Genomic DNA, 21,524 nt, shown 5'->3' with positions numbered 1-21,524 from the left:
GCAAAGTTTTCTGGGGTGAAGGTGCAGCTGGCACAGCCTCATGGGCTGGCTGGCAGGGGTCTGTGGCGGGCCTACTACAAGCTATGAGTGACCATCTCTGTGGCAGCCCAGACATCCAAGCCCTAGGCTGCTAATCAAACTCATCTTTGCCCCATATTTCTGGGGCAGAGGTCACTGCGGAGAGCATCCCCCAGGGGGCCTTTGGGGGCTGCAGCCTAGGGCTCTTGGGGAAGCATCCTCAAAGAGCCTTGGCCTCCCCAGGGCCAGCCCTGTCCATGGGCTCCATGGAGTCCCACCTTCAGCCTTGCTCTAGGGCACTCGGTGCTCTGCATAAGCACTAGACAGGGACCTAGGCCAGTGATGTTCCTTGTCCCACCCCACAAGGGCTGAGTTTGGAGCAGGCCACGTGCCTGCCAAGGCCAGTGGCCCCAGGACACTCGGGGCAAGTTGGACAGGGTGGGGGCCTGTACCCCTATACTGTGCTCTGGCCACATAGCTGGTCAGCACTGGTCTCTGCGCCCCTTCCATGTGGGTGGCAACCCTGGCTGCCAAGGGACCTCCCCACCATATCCTGGCCTCCACACCACCCATTACTGACGATCTCTGCTGCAGGAGGGCGGCACTGGGATCCTGGACTGTGAGGGCCTCGATGGGCCCCGCACTGGCCAGAGCTGGGTCCCCAAGGTCTGGCTGGGCTCAGGGCTCTGAACCTCTATGGCTGGCAGAGGATGGGCTCGAGGGGTAGAGATGAGAGCCCACCCTGGGACAGGCCCTTACCTCTCAGACACTCAGCTGGGCACTAGTCCCCCAAATGGGGATTCCTCCACTTCCAGAGACAGAGGCCCCACAATTGGGGTCTTGGGAGGGCTGAAGGCACAGGGCTGGTCCAATCTCTTGGGTCCCAGGATCCAGGCTCTGAGCAGGTGGGTGGGGCAGCACCCTGGCTAGTTCACAGGGCAGTGGCCAGCCCATGGCCCAAGGTGCAGGGAGACCCAGGGTGGAAGACACGGAGGCCTGTCCCTAGAGACAGAGAGCCTCCTTGGAGTCCAGCCCTGTTCTAGCCACCTCAGCCTACGAGGTACCGAGGTGGAGGTGGTGTTCTGGGGTCTGGAGTCCGGCTACCATCACAGCAGCATGGAGGGAGAGCCCAGCCTGCACCCCAGCTGGAGGGGTAGGGAGCTTCCTCCTGATGGTGTGGGGCTCTGGAATAGAGACCTGAGGCTGGATCCGAGCTCAGCTGCTCCTCACTGTGTGACCAGGGCAAGCCTTCACCTCTGTGAGCCTCAGAGGTCTCCTTTGTCAAACATGGCTGCAGTGTTGCCCTAGAGAGCTGGTTGCAGAAGCGTCTACCAGGGGACTGGGTCAGTATTCCCTGCAACCTGCTATAAGCTACTATTCACCCAGGGTGCGGCCAGCCAGACCTGGGTCCACTTTCTGTTCACTGTACTCGTAGGCCACAAGCTGGGTCTGCCTCAGCCTCCCCAGGCCAGGTAGTTGATGCCACAGCCTCAGCACCTGGTCTGAGACTGTCATCCTTGGGTACTCAGCATAGAAGCCAGCCCCTCCCTGGAGACCTTCCCCAGTCATTCTCTCCGCTATCCCGTGATTTCTCTCCTTGCACCTAGTCCCCTGGACAGGTCTGCCTCCCTGCTTCTCCTGTGTCTCCCAGTAGAGCGATGTCCCTCCCTGCCACACACACCACAGGGCCTGGCAGAGTGAGTACCGATTTAGGGAGAGTGCACAGTATGCTCTTTCTTAAGGTCTGCTCCCACCAGAGGCTCCTGGCCTAAAAGAGCCCCCAAGCAGCTCTGCAAACTTGGCTGGCCAGCCCCTGGGGCTGAGAAAGGGCATCCTGTGTGGAAGCTGATGTTCCAGCTTCAGCGCAACTCCGTTTCTCTGTGGTGGGGGCCTTTTCCCGACACCAAAGGAGAGCCCCCAGAAGGAGCCTGCCTTCAATGCTGGCCAGCTTCCACAGTGGGCTGCGGTCTTGGCCTGGCCTCGGCGGAGGGGGGATCAGGTATAAATCATGCGCATGCTGGCAGCTCGGCTCCCCTGTCCTCGTGGCCCCTTGTGGGGCCGGACGTGTGGGCCCAGGCGGTCCCCATGGCGCCTCTAGTCTTCCTGGCCTGCAGGCCCTCAGGGAAGGCCTTGCACACAGCACTCTTGGCTGGGAGTGAGAGTTTCTGCCTGTGTGTGGTTAGAGTTGTGACAGTGACTAAACCTCCAGCAACTTGGCCCAGTGTCTGGCCCGGATGGTGGTTACGACACCCATGGCCAAGGCAAGGGTCCCTGAAGTGTGTGGAGGCTGCTGTCTTTGGGCTAGGCCGTAGGGGTGGGGTGGGCACAAACTGGAGGGGTGTCCCCGCCACCTAGGCCCAGGCCACAGTTCAAGGCCCACATGCTGACTCCTGGGCTTCCCACGCCCGGGCAGCTTGCATGCCCCTCGGAGCCCACAGGGCCCAGCCAGAAGCCATCAGTGGTCCCCCAAGCCTGCTCATACCGGGGACACCATGTTGGGGATCACACTGCAGAGACTGGGTGCTATCTGCCCTGCCCTCCCTCCCACCTCCAGCATGCACCAAATCTTGTCCTGTCATCTCGAAACATCTGAACCTGAAGCCCTCATGGGCCCCCACCTCTCCTGGATCCCTGCTGTTTCCTTCCTATCCTTTGCAATGTCTTTTCCCCCACTGCATCCTGCCTAAGGCCTGGACACTAAGGCCACCTCTTTAGATGGGGCCAGTCTGTGCCCTCAGGACAGAGCCCCAAGTTCCTTAACCTAACTTCTGTCTCCAGCCTCATACCTCATCCACTCCTGGGCCAACGGCGCTGAGAGCTGTGCCTTCCACCTGTTGGTTTCTTAGCTGGGGCTACTCCTCCAAGGGTCCTACCTTTGCAGACTCACTCCCATTCCTCCTGTGGGCCTCTGTCTTGAGGCTTTTTCCAGGAAGCCCTCCCTGACTGCCCTCTCCTGTGCTGTTAGGGCACAGCACACTGGCACAGCTGTGCCCTGGTTACAGACTGAGCCCTGAGAGGGCGGGGCCTGTGCCTGCTCCATGCCTGGTACATGTGTGGCCTGTGCAGGAACCCCAGCCTCCCTCAAGGCTCTCTTTTAGCCAGTGCTGTCACCTCATGGGTCCAGGATTTGGGTGTGTCCCCACCCCACTCCTCTGTGCACTAGGTCCCAGGGTGGCAGGGTAGCCTCTGGGTCAGTGCCCCATCATCTGCCTGTTGGCTCAGAGGGACCAGAGACCTGGTGCCCAGGCCCCAGTATGTATCTAGAGTCAACAGGCCACCAGCTGGTCTTCTGTGTCCACCTGGTCCCCCTCAGGCCACACCTTGCCCTGATGGGCTGGGAGCCTGCTGGGCCTTCTGCCTGGGCTGGTTCCCAAAGCCTTAGCAGCATCCATCACAGTCTTGGGGCCTCCTGCCCAGAGTGTGACAGCCTGGGGGCTAGGAGGCCCTGAGCCAAGCTGGGAAGGCAGCACAGGACTGCCCCCACCCCGCGCCGCTTCCCAGCTGCATCCTCACAGTCACTTCCAAACAGAGCTCACTTCATCCTAAGACAATGGCCCTCCAGGGATGATATGTATGCCAGGCCCTGGGGGGTGCAGGAGAGAAGGCTCAGGGCAGGGGTCCCAAGGCAGGCCCTGTGGGCTGCAGGGAGCTGCCTGTAGGCTGAGCTGACTCAGGGCCGAGGGCCTTCAGCCCATCCCACCTCAGACCCCTGTCTGCTGCCAGGATCTCTGGGGACCCACTCAACCTACAGAAGGGCAGGGCAATGTGTGCCTGAGTTGCAGGCCCCTGGATGCTGAGCTGAACGTGGCTGCCTTGCTCAGTGTCCTCATGGTCCCTTCCCCCACACCCTGGCAAAGCACCCCTCAGAGTAAATGAGGCCAGGGTGGGGGGAACTCACCCGCTGTCCTATAGCCAGCAAGGGGGCTTATTAGGCCAGAGAGGTGACACAGGGCCCAAAGACAGCCCTCTGGGTCCTGGCTCCTGCCACAGAGGGCACCTGTGGTCCGGGTGACACGCTGTCCTTGCACTTCTGTCAGCTGACTCCCGTGTTCCTTGCCAATTTTAAAGGAGAGGCCTGAGGAGAGTCCTGCCCCTGCCCCATGGAGGGAAGCACAGGCCACAGGAGACACACGGTGAACCTCGTGGGCCAGCACAGCTCCCGGCACCTTTCTCCCACTCAGTCACCACAGCTCTAACAGCATCCTCTCCTATTGCCTGGCCCACTCTGGGCCCAGACAGTTCCCACCACTGAGAGCCCCAACTTCACGGTGGCAACACCAAACCCTGACACCAGGGGCAGAGCTAGGAGTGGGGACAGCTATACACAACCACACTGGTTGTGCACAGAATGATGGAGGATTGTTCCCGCACACCGAAACAACTGCTTCTACAGACCATGAGGGGCCCCAGAGCCCAATGCGCAGTCTGCACCACCTATGTGGGAGCCTGGGGGGCAGGGCTCAGGAGGTGGGGCCCTGCAGCCCCAGGCCAGGGTGACCAGGGTGGGTGGTGAGCAAGGAGGGAGAGGGAGGCACACTGGGTGCTGGGAAATGGGAAGTGAGGCTGCAAGAGACCTGGGTGCTTACAGGGGATCTCAATGCTCCAAGGTGACTGGAGGGACTAGGTCTGCAGAAAGCCCTGCAGTGGCCGCACCAGCTCAGACACCACCTTTCTGGTTGGCCCCTGCTGGGCTACCCCAGCCCTCCCCACAGTGCCTCCTCACCTCACAAGGGCAGGGGCCCCATCGGCACACTTTGGTGCCCAAGGAGACAGGGTGGTCTGCACAGGAGAGGCCGCCTGCCCTGACACAAGCCATGGAGAGCTTTGATTCCACCCAGCCAGAAGCCAGCCTGTGGCCTGGGGGGTCCAGGCCCTCTCCTGTGGGGAAAGTGTGGATGGCATTCTCTATCCACCCAGCTGCCTGACCCATTCCTGCCCACCCTCGTGGGGCCCCTCTGAATGAGCTCAGCTCTCCTTCCATGGCTGAGTGACCCCAGGACCAAGGCCTGCCACCTTCAGTCCCCAGGGCTGGGCCCCAGGGTCTGTGTGTGCTGTAACCACTCCCCTCTGCCTCTCTGGGCATCTTGCGGGGACCTCTGCTGTCTTTATTCACTCCTCCCTGAAAGGTCGCACAGGAAGTGCTTGTGCAGTCTCGGCGGGTATTTGTCTTGGCTTAGGAGCTGAACCCACAAACCAGGGGCATTTCCGCTAGGCCAGGGCATGGGGCTGACCTGGCCACAGCCTCCTCACTGCTGTGGGGAGGCAAACTGCCCCATCCGAGAGCAGCTCTGCGGTTATAGGACCCTTTCCCTGCGGGGCCTGCACTGCAGGTGACCTCAGTGGAGCCCAGCACAGGCCTTGGGAACTGGCAGCAAGTCACTGTCTAGCAGTACCTGGGGTAAAGGTGTGGGATACTGTGGGGAACTGGAGGCCCTGGTGTAGGCCCAGCCTGTGTCCCACGCTGTGCTGGGGCAGAACCGCCCCACAGTCTAGCTTAGCCTGAGGTCTTGTGCCTGCCTCAAGAGTGGCAAGGCTGGGCAGCCCCACAGGACTGAACACCAGGCCTTTCTTAGTACAACACAGGGCCCTGGGGACTTGCCTGTGAGCCTGGGCAGAACTGAGGCTGCTCTGTTGGCTGACTAAGCTGGCCAGGACACCAGCTGCAGAGGTCCTCCCAGCAGGCTTGCTTGTGTGGGGGTCAGCGGGCAGGTAGGATTGTCCAGGCCTTGGCCACCACTGCAGTCTCAGCACCAGGCAAGGACTAAGCAGTGCCAGGGGCTGGACGCTGTCCTTCCAAGGCCCTGTCTGCCTAACATCTTGCCAACTGCCCTCCCCAATAGCCACCGGCCTCACTCTGCCTGCCCCGCTGTCTCCAGTGTGAAGTGTGAGCAGCCCTTGTCCCTCTGTACTGTGACCAGCAGCACGCTCAGGTCCAAGCAGGCCCGGTCCATGCTCCTAAGGGACCCGTGATGAGGTGTGGGTACATGGGGGACCTGGAGCTCAGGGTGGGCTCCAGTCCCCTCCCAGCCCCCAAGGGCAGCTGAGCTTGGCTGCTTCCAGCCTGGGGCCTGGGTCTCCGGGAGATCTCAGTTCACAATGTCCTGTGCAAGGGTGAAGAGTCCACCTAAGGAAAGGCGACGTGGTTTGCTCAGCCTACATGGCGACAGTCCACCCTGGTGCAGCTGCAGAGGGCACAGTGTGGGAGCAAGGAGGAGAGACCCTGGTGCCCTGGGGCTGTGCCTAGCACAGAGCCTTCCTGGGGGCCGAACACCACAACCCACCTTCACCAGCCAAAGCCGCTTACTACATCTGAAATAATTACTTAAATGACTGATGTTATTCAAAACTGAACAAAATGTGCTCATCCCTGGGGTAAAGAAGGGGTGTGAAGAGAGGAGACATGCCCTTGGGGTGACTATTTCCCAGAGGCTGGATTTCACAGGCAATGGGGGATGGGTGCGGTTTAAGGGTCATGGAGTATGAAAAGGTCACAGTGAGCACTCCCTCCTCCCCAAGACCTCACCCCCTCCGTGGATGTAGAAGCACATATGAATCTGTTTCTCGTGCCTCCTTCCTGTCACAGGAAAGGGCCACTGGCCACCCCATCCAGCACTTGTCCTCACGCAACAGCCTGCCAGGGAGTTACCCCGCAGTAATTAGAGCAAACTACTACTTAGAGGAGGCCGCTACCTTTTTTAAAAAACATTTTAAAAATTATTTTTTAACCCTCACCCGAGGATATTTTTCCCATTGCTTTTCAGAGAGACTAGAAGGGAGAGAGAGAAGGGGAGACACCAATGTGAGAGAGAGACACTGATGGGCTGCCTCCTGCATGCAGCCTGATCAGGGCCGGGGTCGAGCCTGCAGCTGAGGTGAGTGCCCTTTGCCGGAGTTGAACCCGGGACCCTTCAGTCCGCGGGTCGACGCTCTAACCCCTGAGCAACCGGCCAGGGCTAGGAGGCTGCTGCTTTTTAAACAGACAATTAGCACAAGATGCCATGTGCTTGTGCAGCCGCTAAGCTAGGCAAATCCATCAACACTGTCCCCATGGAAGCTGATGTTCAGGTTTTCCTAGTCTTCCTTCCGGTGCATTTCTGAGCTCCTGTCCTGCGACTCAGCTGATGGACAAGCTCTGTTCTCGCTGGACAAATGAGGGAGCAGAGTGGGGCCTGGCATCCCCCCAGCATCCTCCCCTGGCTCCCCAGCCTCTGACAGGGCTCTCAGGGCTGGTCACTGTGCTCCTTGGAGGATGACAGTGCTAAGGACTCCTCAAAAGCAGCACTTGGCTATAACTCATCCCAGCAACTGTCAGCCAAATGCCGAGCCTCAGGTTCTCGGCCTGCAAGAGACCATATCAGGGGCTTCGACACTCAGGGGCTCAGGATAGCTTCTTCTCTTTCCTTTTTAAAATAAAGTCTTCTCAGAAGGGTGCAAATCTAACTGCCACAGCCCCCCTCATTTGAGTATGAACTCAGAGTCCAGCCTTCAAGGCCTGTCACAGCCAAGACCTCAGATGGCCCTGTAGCCTCTGCTCATTTCCCTGAACACTGAGGGACACTCAGCCCCCGCCAGACCCAGCTGCAGCTGCTGGCCCTGAGCAAGAGGGCACCGCATGTCCAACCAGGTGCCAGTGTCCAGAGCTGGCCAAGCCCTGCCTGCAGTGAACTCCGCTTTGGGACAAGGCAGGGAACATGCTGACATCTCAGTGGTCAGTCAGGGCAGGTAAGAGGTTAGATGGGGCGACCTCTTGGACTGAGCTCCCTGATTCCCAGCTCTGTCCCTGCTTGGCAGACAGCCCCCTTTTCTAGGGGTGACCCTGGGGACCTGACACCACCTGGAGTCTTACTGGCTGAGCATGGGAGGTGGGGATAAACTCAAGTCATAAGCCTAGCACCTGCTTCTCTGAGGCGCCCTGCTACTCAGAGGGCGGAGCCAGGCACATTGCTGCCTCCGATCCCCACGCTGGTGGCCCTCCCGCAAGGCCCGCCCCCGCCCCGGCCCTCACCTGGCTTCATGGCGTACATGACCGCTCGGGAGCTCCGCAGCACCGCCTCGTAGATGGCCTTCTGGTTCTCAGTGAACTTGCCATTGGCAGGGAAGGAGCAGGTGATGTCAGAAGAGAAGCAGTAATACTCGCCGCCCATGTCGAACAGGCTGTGGGGAGAAGAGGCATGAGGCCCAAAGCCTTCCTCCCACCAGGCACTCAAGGGCAGCCTGCTGAGTCCTGGGTGCGTCAGGGGGCTGAGCCCGAGCAGCCTCACTCTATGACTAGTTCAGGCAGCATTTGGGGACCTCCTACGCTAGTGTCTTCTCACGGTGCACGACAGCAAAGGAACCCTGGGCCATCCCGGGAGACCTCTGACCCCAGAGCAGGGAGGACCCTGCACATACCCCTGCTCTTCAGCAGCTCTGCTGGCCAGGCCACTGGATGCTCAGCTGTGGGGACTTTCTCGGGAAATGAGGGAGGGACAGAGACATCCCCAGGACTCCTTCCACCACTTGGCCTCCATATGAGCATTCCAGCAGACCCTCCCAAGACTGCGTGCTCCCAGCACAGGGCGTGGCTGCAGCCACAAGGCAATGCATGTGGGACTGGACAGGCGCCTTAGGATGGACGCACCAGCCCAACAGAGAACATGGGCTAAGCTGCAACACCCGCCTCTCACAGGCGCCAGTGTCTCAGTGAAAACCCAGCCAATGGCTCTGCTCCAGCTCCGGGGTCCCCTGGGCCAGAAAAGAGCACCCATCTCCCTGCTGGGATGGGACAGATGTGCACTGCAGGGCCTGGTAGAGGGACAAGAGGACACTGCAAAGGACAGTCCTCATGTCCAGCAGGGCCTTCCGGGGCCTGGCCAGCAGCACACCGCCCTTGGGGCTGCCCAGAACCCCAGCACCCTGAGGGGGGTGCAGAGCAAGCCCAGATGGAGGGAGTGGAGTGGGAGGACAGACTAGGCCTGGATCTGGCAGCGTGAGCCAGCAGTGCTGGGACAGATGGACCCGCTGCTGAGTCAGGACAGGCCCAGCTGACCTGCCCTCTGCACATCCCGTGATAGGTGATAGGGGCCGGGTGCAGCGAGGCCAGGAGTGGGCCAACCCATGCTCCCACACCCTTGAGGCCAGACCATGCACACAGAGCCCCCGGGCCTCAGGGCCCTTGCACTCTCCATAGTGGTATGGGACAGGACACATAGGGGGCTGCTGGGCCCAGGCATGGCTCCCACTGGGTCACCAGGGTGACTAGAGCCCTGGATGGAAGGAGCGGGGTGCACAGACAGAGCGGCCCTGTCCCACCTGAGCACCTTGGCAGGCGGATCCACAGCAAGCACAGGGTGGGCACCCACCAGTCGCCTCACCTCTTCACAGAATCACGACCAAGTCATCATGCTGCTAGTGACAAAACCAGCTGAGGGATATCAGTCTTGCCCCAGGCCTGAGATACTGCTGCATCTTCAGGACCAGGGGACCACAGAGCCAGGTGGAGCCGAGGCGGCAGGGGCTGCCCTGTGTGACTACCTGGAACCCTGCTCTGCTTGGTGTCTGGTTCCCAGCTCCCTGTGGGGGCCAGTCTGCAGCCACATGCATTCTGGCAAATCTGAGGGGGGCAGAGCCGCACCTTCCACTATAAGGGCCTCTCACCCAAACCCAAATTCTAATGGTAAACACAGTCACTCAACAAATCTTCTAGAAGCTGCCTGTGCCTTTGGGGGCCCCTATCCCACACGGCAGAGTGGGGGACTCCAGCCCTACTAGTGAAGCGGGTCAGGCTAGTGACAGGTGGCACTAAAACAGATTTTTTAAAGGAAAAACCTGAATGATCAGGATCCTCAGATTTTTGCTGGAATCCAAAGTTCCCAGCTGAGCACTCTTTAATCTCCCGTCTTTTTCTGATTGCAAAACACCACAAACAGTGTCAACAGTGCAAAAAGCACCAGATAACACCTCAGGTGACTCTCAGGAGTGGGGAAGAGCCCCTAGCAGCACAGCAGGGGAACTCTGGGTTGGGTCAAAGTCACAGAATCAAGGGGACTCTGGGCCTCCCTTGAGGTGGCCCGCCCAAGCCTGGTGTGGGAGCTGGGTAAGATAAACCAGAGAGGCCCCGAGCAGACACACCCAGGCATCTGTTCCCCAGGAGGCTCCAGATGCAACAGTGTCTGGGCCAACAGCTGCCTGCAGGTTTATTCCTGCCTGGGGCACACTCCCCCAGAGCTGGCCAGGGGGGTGGGCACACCTTCTCTCTAAATACAGGGAAACTGAGGCTCTGAGTTGGGGGGTCAGCAGCTGAGGGCCCAGATAGAGATGGGTTCTCCTGACCTGGCTCCAGCACTTGGCCTTCAGAGCCTCAGTATCCCCACCTTTAAAAAGGGGACAGCCACAGTGCTACAGGTTTGTGTCCTCTCGGGGCCAGCGTGCAGGCAGGCACGGGGAGCAGAGCTGCATGGAGCCATGAGCGTTTCACCCAGGAGCATAGCATTTTCATTCGGGCTCCTCAGAGGCAACAAAGAAAAATGGTTTATGGGCTGATTCAGAACATCCAGGAATGGCCTGAGAAACAGGACAGTCAGGAACGTGGGGGACAGATGCTGGGGCCACCACATCACAAGGCGCCCTGCAGCAGCACCCCTGGACAGAAAGATGTATTGGATGGTGCTGATCTCAAAGAAAAACAGAAATTGCACTATTCGAAAAACCAGGAAGCCTCCAAGAGCACAGCACATGCTGGGGGCATACAGCGCAGCGAAAATGAGGCTCTTCCCAGGCAGATGAGACGAGCGAGTTCCCCAAACTCTCAACAACCCATGGAAGGTGGCATGGCGGGGGCTTGGAGCTCCTGGGCCAGCCTGGCTTTGTCACTGAGATTCTCAAAGACTTCAGCTGTATTTTTTGTTTTAAAATCATCCACTTTCTGGAAAAGGAAGTGTACAGCCAGCCGGCAGCTCCATCCTGCCCAGCGATGCTCAGGCACGGGGCTGAAGTCTATTTTCGTGCTCTCAGTTCCCTATCTTTCTGCTTAAAAAAAAAACACACAAAAAACAAAACTCCCCCCCCCCCCCCCCCCCCGAGTTCCTGCACACATAAGCTATTCAGAGTTAAGCCATTCTGGAATCCAGGGACGAAAGCCATCTCTTCTATAAATCATCTCCTTCCAACTCCTCTGTGTCCACTTCATCCGTCCTCTGAACGCAAACTGACAATGGAGAATTCAGTCATACTTTGGCTCAACCAAGGACGCAGGGTCCCTCCTCCCTGGCTGCCTGGGGACACCACCAGGAACCCTACCATCCTTGGCTGCGTGAATGTGTGTGATAATCTAAGACAGCTGGGGAGGTATTACACATCTCCGAGCAATACGCTGGCCTCCCGTCCCTCACATGTGCTCATCTGCTTCTATTTCTGGCTGGGATGAGAGGTTCTGTCTTCCGTTGGCTCCTCCCGGGCAGCTTCATGCCCGGGCTACCTGCCACCACCGGCCCACCCAGACCCTCCCCAGGCCCCTCAGCTCCCTCGGTCCCACTGCAGGGACCAGCCAGCCCACAGGCAGAAGGCCTACTAGGTGGTTTGGCCAGTGACGTGGCTTGGGAATAGTCGGGGGAAGGCTGCAGTGCTTATAATACAAGGGCCACTCTGCACTCAGCTTGTAGCCTCATTTTAATCTCCCGAGTTGTGGCCTAACACTCAGCTACTTCTCACCCGAGACGAACACTGTACAGGCGCGCCTGCACCCACATAGACCCAGTCACGATGCAGGAGCATTTCAGACCCCAACTTGCGGCCGCCTAGTTTGTGTTCCAGGCCAGGCCAGGGGATTTCTGAGTAGCAGGAAACCCTTGTTTCCCTCCAGACCTTAGCGTGAGACAGAAAGGAAGGCGTACTGGTCACTTCCAGCTCATGTGCTCCAGATGAGGGCCCTGAGCCAGCCACCCACTCCCGGCCAGACGCTCTGAGCGCCAAGCCCCAGGTATGACCAGTGGGGCAAAGACCATCACTTGGAGTCCTGGAGGTTCCCTCTGGGCCACTGGCTGACCACCAAGTAGACCTCTCCCCAGCGCCTTCGGGGCATCCCTGCTCCCCAACCCGGCCACACAACAGTACCCCGGGGGGGGGGGGGGCGGACAGACAGGAAAGTCAAATACCAGCTCCAACTGCCAGCGATCCCAACACACATGGGGTGACAGCAGGCATGTGCCGGGACCTCCTGTGTGTCTGGGAAGAACTGTTGTAACTGTCTACAGGGGACATGGGGAGAAGCGGAGCAGCAGTGTGGGCCAAGTCCCCAGGAAGGGCACTGCAGGCACCTGGCCCGGGGTGTGGGTGGGACCCAGTGGCTGGCCACCCCAAGGGCTTACGGCTGCCACAGCACAGTGGGGCCCGGGCTGGGAGTCAGGGCAGCGGCCTCCGTGGGGGCGGGAGTGAGTCGGCGTCATGCGCACGGCACATGGTGCATTTCACTTTTTGGTCAGCGGTGTCCCATGATGTCTGTGAGCACCCGGGCTGTCTGGGACCAGTGCTCTTCACACTGTGGACTGTAAAGTCAACTGAGCAGGGTGCAGGTAAGAAACATAAACAGACTAAAGGGGTGGAGAGAAAATACATGGTCAGCGTGTCTGTGTAGCCCGGGTGCATGTGCATGCAAGCATGGTGCTGCTTACTGGACAGACGCTACAGGCCACGGCCACGGGGCTGGGCAGATGGCCGACCAGGGCCTGTGCCCGCTTGAGAGTTCCTAAGGACTGGCATGTCCTTAAGACTATGAAGTCCTCGGGATGGGGCGGCTGGGACAATCAGGTGTGCCTCTGAAAAAACAAGAAGGTGGAGGGCCTGAATGGGCTTGGCCTGGCCTTGGGGGTGACACTCATCCTCTAAAGCCCACTGAGGCACTGAGCACCAGGAAAAGTGAGACTTTGAGACTCCCTACCTCAGCCCCTGGCCAGCTGGGGAGGGGCCCCCAGGCCCTGACTTGTACCTCTGCAGGCCACATGCACAGTCACCAAACAGATATCAGACCAAGTGGCTGCCTGGAGCGAGCAGAACTGTCCCATCGTAGCCTGTGGGAACCAAGACATGCCAGGGGAGCTGCTGGGACGCTGGGTGAGCAGTGGCACCCACAGACTACGGGGCAATGGATGTCTGTGACAGAGAGGCAGGCTGCTGCTCATAGATAGAGGGGGCAAGATGGGGGTGACCAAGCAGTTTAAACTAACGTCCAGGTCATAAAAGCTGTGGAATTAATAGGGAGCTAACTTGAAAGAAGGGGCAGGAAGGAGCCAGCCAGTAATAGTGCAATGAGCCAGAAAAGGGTGGCCAGGTGGGGAAAGAGCCTGCCCTGGCCATGACCCCTCATGGGCCTGTCTGTCATGTGCAGGAGGAAAGGATGGGGCAGCTGATGGCCCCTCAGCTTGGGGATGCGACATGGGCAGCGGGAGCAGCAACACGTGCCAGCCAGGGTTCAGGTGTCTTTGAGGGCTGCCCTGGGAGGAAACCGGTAGCCTTTATTCATCTGGGCAAAGAGAAGAGAGGCTTTGGTGGACATGAGCTGTGCCCCACTTTCACTGGCCAGCATGGCAAGGCATGTGACAGCCTGGGCTTCAGGCTGACCATTATCAGGGCAAGGAGAAAGATGGGGCCCTGGTCCCACGACAGGGTTGGAGAGGGGAAGATGACACTGGCTGGCTGCTGACTGTGGGGCTGGGGCAGGTCTCTTCCCCTAACTGGGCTGGCAGCACCCCTCCCACGCCCCAGGACACATAAGACCAAAGCCGGCAGGGAGAAGGCCCAGCCCGCACGTCCTGAGACTATGCTGCCCTCTTCTGGCCAGCGCTGGGAGGTCTGGCTCACTACCCACCAGCCACATCCTGCCTGCACTGGGCAACCCAGACTGGTGCTCTGGGAGCTTCTGAGAAGAGCCACGGGGCATTCTACCCCAGGGACCACTCCTCCTGCCACATGATGAGACGGAGGTGGCAGGGGAGGAGAGGTGCCCTAGCTGTTTTACAAATCAGAGTGCATTGGAAGCACACTTTCCCACCTCTGCCCCTCGGGGTGAGCCTGCTGATGGGCGCAGGAGGCAGGGAGTGCCACAGGTGGGCCTCAGACTCCGGAGTCCAGCACAACAGTGGGCCCAACTCCAGGGGCACTGCTTCCCAGGGGATTTCAACATGGGCGCTGGCGCCCCCTGGTGGCTCACGAGCAGTGTGCCAGTTCTTGGCACTTCCACTTTGGGGGCTCCTGTTTCCAAGGCCCAGGCTGTTCTGGGAGGACTGGGCAAGTGTACGAGGGCCCCGAGGACAATCAGGGTGGGGAGATAAGGTGCTGGCGTGGTGTGAGGAGTGGACCTTGAAATGTTCTTCTCAGCTCTCAGGTGACAAGTCTGACATGGGTAAGAACTCACAGGCTCCAATTGACAGGGTGCTGACTGAGGCAGATGGGGGCCCCAGCCCAGCTCCAGGTAAGCTCCTGGTACTGAAAGGGCAGAGGTGTGGGAGGTAGGCCTGGCCAGCCTCAGGCTCCCTCTGGCACACACCCAGAGGACAGTTTGGGGGCCATGTGACATGAAAGCTACCTGTGAATAAACTACGCCTGGTGGCGCTCACCTCCAGCTTGTCTTGGAACTAGCTGCTGGAGCACAGGTAGGAGAGGCCCCACTTGCTGGCTCTGGGGGGACACGGCCTATGTTGCAGCTCTCACCTGCCTAGGGCTATGCTGTGCCAGGCTCCATGCTCAGCACTTCACACTATTATCACGGAGTCCTCCCTACGTGCTATGTTACCACCAATGATTGACAGAGAAACTGAGGCTGCGAGATGGCCACTCTGCTGGGGAAGGCAGGGACTTGAACTGGGGACCCTCTGCGCTATCATACAGCCCCGCCTCTCTCAGGCTCCCTGTGAGTTGGGGGAATGAGTGTCTAGGACTATAGGTAGAGGGACAGAAAGGGCTGGAGCACTCAGCACACACTCCCTACTCCCCGCCTTCTCTGGTAGAGTCTGACTCCCCTGGACCAGCTCTGGCCCCCAAACAGTCCCATGGCCTGAATGTTGAGATATCTCTGGGGCATTTTCAGCAGACATAACGGGACTGAGACACAGAGCATCGCTGCTCTGAAAGACTCAACTTCAGGAAACATTCTGCACTATGCTCATATTTTGGTTTCATACCTTACGATGAAGTGCCGTGGCTTTTATGTTGGGATAACAGAGTGATTTATTATTTACCAAATGCAATGGGTGCTCGACAGATCAATTTCAATGAAACAATGGCTTATAAGCGCTGCCAGCAATCTGGCAGAAGCAGTAATCAACAAAACATGTTGTTCTAAATGCTCTATAATAAATTGACTATAATAAACTCATAATTATTCAGCTGGCTACATTTCAAAGTTGGCACTAGAAAAATAAAATCACCAATTTGGGTTTGGCATTAACATCCAAGGGATTCCTTGGATCACTTCTGTCTCGAAACTGTGACCGGGAGGTGCAGGTGCCAATGCTGCCCAGGAGGGCTGAGGCCATAGCACCTGGGCCGGGTGGAGGCCTGATGTCATCTGGGCCCACCTGGTCAGGGGCAGCCCTAAGAACAGAGCTGGCACCCGCCTCTCACAGGGTGAATATGTCCCCAGGGGCAGATCAAGACGGGAGTAGAGAAGCAGCCACTTCCTCTGGGGTGTGCCTGGCTCACAGAGGAGAAACACTCGTGGCCACATGGCCTGCACCAGGGCCCTCTAGCTGGCCAGAGCTGCCCCGAACAGCTGGGGCCATTGTTGTGGCTGGGACCAGGACTCTGCCTGGGGACTGGCTTCCCACGTCCTGTCCTCCCAGCCAGAATAGGCCACAGAGTCAAAGAACATCAGGAAACATTACAGGAGTCAAGAGTCCTTGAAGAGGCCAGGCGGTCTCTGCTTGGGGCCAACAGTGCTCAGCCAAGGCCCAGAGGGCAGGGCACACCCCTCTGTTTCCTCAGTCTCCAGCTGAGCCAAGTCTGAGGCAGCCAACCCTCCTCCAAATCCGTCTGGCCCTGCACTTGGAGCTGGTCCTCTCCTGTGTCTCGCTGACCTCGCCTGCACATGGCGAGGGGAAGAGTACCCACCTCATGCGAGCAGAGTGCAAAAATCTACATCAACAGATGTCCCCAGTGCCAGCCCAGGGGAGGGCCCTGTCAAGGCTGCTGCACGCCCTGGGCCGGGAGGGTGTCAGACACTCGAGAGGGTGAGAGTGAGCAGTAGTGCTCCTGGCCAGGCCTCAGGGGAGAGGGTGCATGTGTTCCTGACACACTCCTTTGCACCAGTGCAGTCCCGACAGGTGTGTGCTATCTCCATTCACAGATAAGTCAACTGAGAGAGGGAACTAAGTGACTCTGTTTCCTTCCAGAGGGCTGAGCTGGGCTCCTACCAACTCTGACCTGAGACAGAATATCCCGTCCAGCTACTGAACCTGGGTGAGTGAAGAGACTGGCCAGTCACGAAGCCTGCTGTGCGCTGTGGTAGAGGGACCCTGGGATTGGGTGGGTTCCCAAAAACACTTGGCAGTGACAACTCAGAGCACATCTTTCAGCTCACGGCCCCCGATGGACATGGCCGGGGATTCCCAGGCACAGGCTCCCCAACTCCTTGCTGCAGGGCTGGGTCACACCTGCATGAGGCAGGGCTCTGGCCAGTGTCCCTGGAACCTGGCTTGGGGACAGACTAGCAAGACACACACGAGACCCGAGAGGAAGCCTGACACTTCCTGGAAGCAGGCTTGGGGAGTCTTGCTTAGATGCCTCAGAAACAGGAGGGAAGGGCTCCAAAGATCCAGCACCCACAGACCCCTCCCAAGGCCCAGAGCAGAGACCCAGCAAGGTGGGGCCTAGGCCTGGCATGAGCCCTACGTGCCAGAGGTCCACAGGCAGGATCTGAGGATTGGAGGGTTGGAGCCGCAGGTCCTGCCCATACCTGCTTAGTCATGGCTCCATGAGAAGCTGGGAGAACTTCAGACTGTGCTCAGAAAAGGTGTGTGAACAGCCACGGGGGCAAAGCACTACCTCTGACCTCCTGAACTAATGGTCACTTATGCCTAGGGGTCGTGTGGCCAAGGCTGGCAGGTCTCAGAGGGGCAGAGGCTCCCTAGGGGTCTTCTCTGCTCCAGGCTGAGGTGTCTACCCTCCCGGCACCGAGACAGAGGTGTCAGTGTGGTGGGTGCTAAATGCAGAGGACAGAGGCTGGGGACAGTTAGGGCCCTCTTCAGAGAACCCACCATCTCATGGTCCCAAGGACCTGCCGCAACCCCATGGTACCTGGTCCCTGCCCATCTCAGTGTTCCCTGGCTCCTAGAGGGGGGCACCGTGCAGGCGGGTTCCTGTGGCAGAGGTCTGGCCCAGAGCAGGACCGGGCCTCGCTGTGGTTCGCCCCCTCAGGGTGGAACCAAGAGGCCCTGGTCAGTCACTCTGGAGGTTGGGTCCCCCCGTGGCCCCACTGCTCTCACGCAGAGCCAGGGCAGGGGCACCTCGGGCTGGCCTTACTCACCACATGTCTCCGTCCTGGATGGTCCGGTCGTTGGGGGCCCCGGCGTGTCCGTAGTGCAGAATGGCCGAGTTCTCACCCCTGCAGAGTGTGGGGAGAGGTCAACAGCTCGCCTTCACCCACAGGCCCCAGGGGCTGGCGCTCTAATCCCCTGCCCCATGCAGAGGCTTCTATACCCTGATGCAGAGGCCCGGGGTGGCTGCATGAGGCCTACAACCTGGGGTGGGGACATGGGGAAGGTGGCCCTATCGCCCAGTCACACACTGGTGGGCAGCCTCTCAGCTCGAGGGGGCCCTCCTACTGGGCTTCCCTGGCTCCTGCTGCTCAGGCAGGTGCCCTCGGGGCTGGGGTTGTGGGTCTGATGCGGGCAGCAGAATGGGGAGCAAGGGTCCGTGGGCCTGGGGGAAAGAGTCTGGGGGAGCCCCCTTTCCTGGTGGCTGAAGGGAGAGGGGAGGCCCACTGAGAGGGGCTGGGTCAGGGGCCTCCGGGAGTCCTGCTGGGACACAGACAGGGTGCTGGTGGCCTCTAACTCAAGAGAGCTTCCTCATGAGCGATGCCTTTAAGAAAAAAAGGAGTTTTAAGTCTGTCCAAAGGAAAAAAACAAACAAACCTCACCTGGGTATAATATTTATGGCCCTGTTCGGGAGTCTCAGGAATCATAAAAGTACAGTAATGGTTTTTCTATCTACCAAAGAACATTTCCAAGGACTGAGATGCTCACATGTATTATTCATGTGCTGAGGATGTGTGCATTGCCGCTCCGTCCTGGCTGCAGGGGCCAGACCGTCTGACCAGAGGGGCAGGGGAGCGGGAGCCACCCACAGCCAGGACGTGCCCCTCAGAGACATACCTACACACACAGCTCCTTCCACCCGCACTGCACACAGAAGCTGTCACAGCCTGGTCCTCAAATGCCAGGTGTGCGACTGTGTGGAAGGGGTGAAGAAGGCCAGTGGTGGCCAGGCTCCCTCCACATGGCACTCCCAGAGCAGGCAGAGGCATCCTCGGCTCCCAGGGCCTTCAGAGGGGAAGTAACTTCCAAGCTTAGGTGGGCACTGGTGTGGCCATGGGAGTGAGAAGGTGTGTCTAAGCTGGGGAACGGTGGGGCCCCTCACTTCCCACAACCTCCTTCCACAATCATCCCCAAGTGGCTCAGGATGCCCACTTACGTGCCACAGATGCAGGTGTAGGAGCTGTGGCGCATGCCGCCCCGGGAGTAGCAGTAGTGCTCGAAGAGGCTGCAGGAGAAGGGAGACACATCAGGGAGACTGAGTCACCAGAGCCTGCATGCCCTCGTGAGGCCTGAGCTCGTATGAGCTCTCCAGCATGGCTCTGTGAGGCTTGTAGCTGAAGTCTGGGGCCAGCCACAGGCCACAGAAGCACAGAGGTCAGTGTGGAGGGAGCAAGGCCAGAGGACCTTGCCACCTGCAACACTGTGGCGCTGCCCAGCCTGCCAGGCCCATCGGGAGAACAGCCCTGGCCCTGTGGGGAGATGGGCCGAAGAAGGGGCCACAGTTTCTGCAAGGCTGAGGGATTGTCTTCCTGTGACTCCCATGTACAGTGGCCACACCCCACCCCAGTAGGAGGGGCTAGACACACAGCTAGGGAGGAACACAAAAGCTCTCCCAGCCCCTGCGCTGGACTCACCTGGGGCCCTGGCCTGACCCCAGGGAGGGGCGCAGGGGAAAGACAGCAGGAGCTGCTGGGCACTGGCCTGGAGAATGGGGGCAAGGGACATGGAGATGGAGTAGGCCCTGCTTCTCCCTACTTGGGACCAGCCCCCACCAGCCACATCCACACCACATCAACAGTGCTGAACCCTTGGAAGCCACAATGCCAAGAACTCTGGAGAGGCTAGGAAGCCACCCCTCCCCACACCAGATGCCTTAGGAACTGGGAGGGGGGCTTGTCTCTTTGTGGGACTCTGAGCTCCAAGGGCCCAAGCTCCACAGAACCCAACCAGAGACGGGGGTGACAGTAGGGACTGCCCTCGCCCTTCCTGAGGCCTGGGCAACTGCTCAGGCCCTGCCCTCGAGGTGGCCCTGGCTGAGAAAGAGGTCCAGGTGACCCTGCCCTGGACCCACCACCACAGCAGGCATACTCAGCACAGGGCTGTGCCACTGCCCCCACCTTCGGAACAGCAAGGCCCGGTGAGCATTAAGTGGTGATTCTGCTCTGCGTTCTCGGCCGCCTTTAGAGAGCATCTGTGTGGAGGAGCCTACTCTTCCAGGCACTGTGAACACACATTACGTATAATTGCTGCGCTTGGGTATGAAGTCGTCGTCGGTCAGGAACGGTTCAACTGGCTTTCAGACTTGCCTTATGAGCCTCATGACAACTGGGCATCTGCGAGGGAGATGCTTCCTCAACAGAAAGGATTCCAGGGACTGCCAGGGAGGTGAGGAGAGGAGCGCATTACTGGTCACAGCAAGAGCACTCAGGCGGCTCCCATTTTCAGCGGCATTCTAGAGGCCATGGGGACAGCAAGACCAAGTCAAGGCTGGAGAGTGGCCACAGATGAGCACGTCCCTTGCAGCCAGCCCTCCTGCACCGCCCTGGCAGGCAGCCTGCAGCAACACCACTCAGGGACCTCTGCCCCCTCCCTGGACACACAGACTCTGAGCTGGACACGCTGTGGAGCCAGGGCGCCCCCTTCGCTTTGAGAGAACCTCAGACAGAAGCAGGCCTCAGGGTGCACGGCCGGCCATTCTCGGGGTAATGGGGACAGTGGGCTCTGTGGGAGCAGGGGACAGGCAGAGGGCACAAAGGAGCAGAGAAGCGAGCTCCCCGGCAGCCCGAGGAAGCAGGGTGGGGCTGGCTCCCTCCTGCAGCCCATCTTGGCAGCAGCGCTGCCCTGCTGTGCCGTTCACTCGCAGAAACAGCCTTCCTCAAAAAGTAACTGATAGCACGAGGCACAGCTTACAGATGCTCCTAAAAGGACCGGCTGACCCAGATGACACCCGGCCACAGCGGCAGCACCGGCCCATCTCAGCCACCACACCCACAGGGAGTGAACAGACGCGGAGACACCGCAGGCTGGAATTTCACTCGAGCTTAAAGGGTCTGAAGTTCTTCAACTCGGTCTTCAGCCCCTCGTTTTGTTTGAAAATGAACTTTCCTGACATGACGTGAGGACACGCTGGTGCTTGGGTGGCAGTTACAGGTGAATGCAACGGCCACGTTTTCTGCTCACACCCCGGGGCAGAGCCTCTCCGGGGCCTCGGCCTGGCTGTGGACACACGAAGGTGCCCAAGTTCTGGGGCAGGAGCAGTGGCTCAGGGCCCTGTGGGAAGATGCAAGTCTGACCTATTTCCGACTTTCCAGGGGTGGGGGAGAGGAGTGGACACTCTAACCTGGATCCACATGCCTGACACGAGGCCCCGCACAGCTCGGTCAGCACTCGGCAAGCAGTCACAAGGACACTGCAGCTACAGAGGCACCTGCTTCCCACGGGAGGCGACAGAAAGGCCCCTCCAGACCTTTACAGAAAATACGGGAAACTGAGCCAGAAGAGGGTGCACCAGAGGGGCCTAACCACTGAATGACACAGCCTATGGCCGAAGTCAGCCCCGTGAAGTGATGGCAGAGCATGCAACCGGAAACCCTCCCACCTCCAACACTCGAGGTGCCGCATAAAGTAGAATCAGCAGAGTTCACAAGACAGGAAAAGTGAGGCGGGAAAGGAAGGGGGAGCTGGCAGTCTCAGGAACCTGAAGGCCTTGGCTTTCACTGCCATGTGGGGACAGCAACAAGACCTCGGGCACACAAGGGATAGGGGACTAGACCTAAGCCCCACCCCCACATAAAGCTGGGGCCCGGACAGGGATGCACCTCAGCAGAAGTGTAGATTTGGGAGAAAATTCACAGGAATCAAAGGAAGCAATCAGGAAGCCTGCCTGGGCTCTGGGAAAAAGAGAACATTCCTTCAGAATTCAAAGCATGGGTCTGTCTTCCACGGAGTTCAGGTTCAAGTGTGAACTACCTACATGGCTTGGAAAACCCCAAGCCAGGAAAT

General features: G+C 59.2%; 1 protein-coding gene across 1 annotated transcript in view; it reads right to left on the bottom strand.

The window, feature by feature from the left end:
- The window catches only part of PEPD (peptidase D), a 109,597-nt gene that overhangs the window by 5,004 nt on the left and 83,069 nt on the right, over window positions 1-21,524 (bottom strand). Inside the window, exons 10-12 of the mRNA XM_087826797.1 lie at window positions 18,679-18,747; window positions 17,513-17,590; window positions 8,024-8,172 (exon numbers count right to left, since the gene is read on the bottom strand). Coding sequence (XP_087682923.1) covers window positions 8,024-8,172; window positions 17,513-17,590; window positions 18,679-18,747 — 296 coding nt within the window. The remainder of the gene's footprint in view (window positions 1-8,023; window positions 8,173-17,512; window positions 17,591-18,678; window positions 18,748-21,524) is intronic.

The sequence above is a fragment of the Miniopterus natalensis genome, chromosome 18 (assembly GCF_054644295.1).
Source record: "Miniopterus natalensis isolate mMinNat1 chromosome 18, mMinNat1.hap1, whole genome shotgun sequence".
NCBI lineage: Eukaryota > Metazoa > Chordata > Mammalia > Chiroptera > Miniopteridae > Miniopterus > Miniopterus natalensis.
This window is presented reverse-complemented; position numbering and strand designations above follow the sequence as displayed.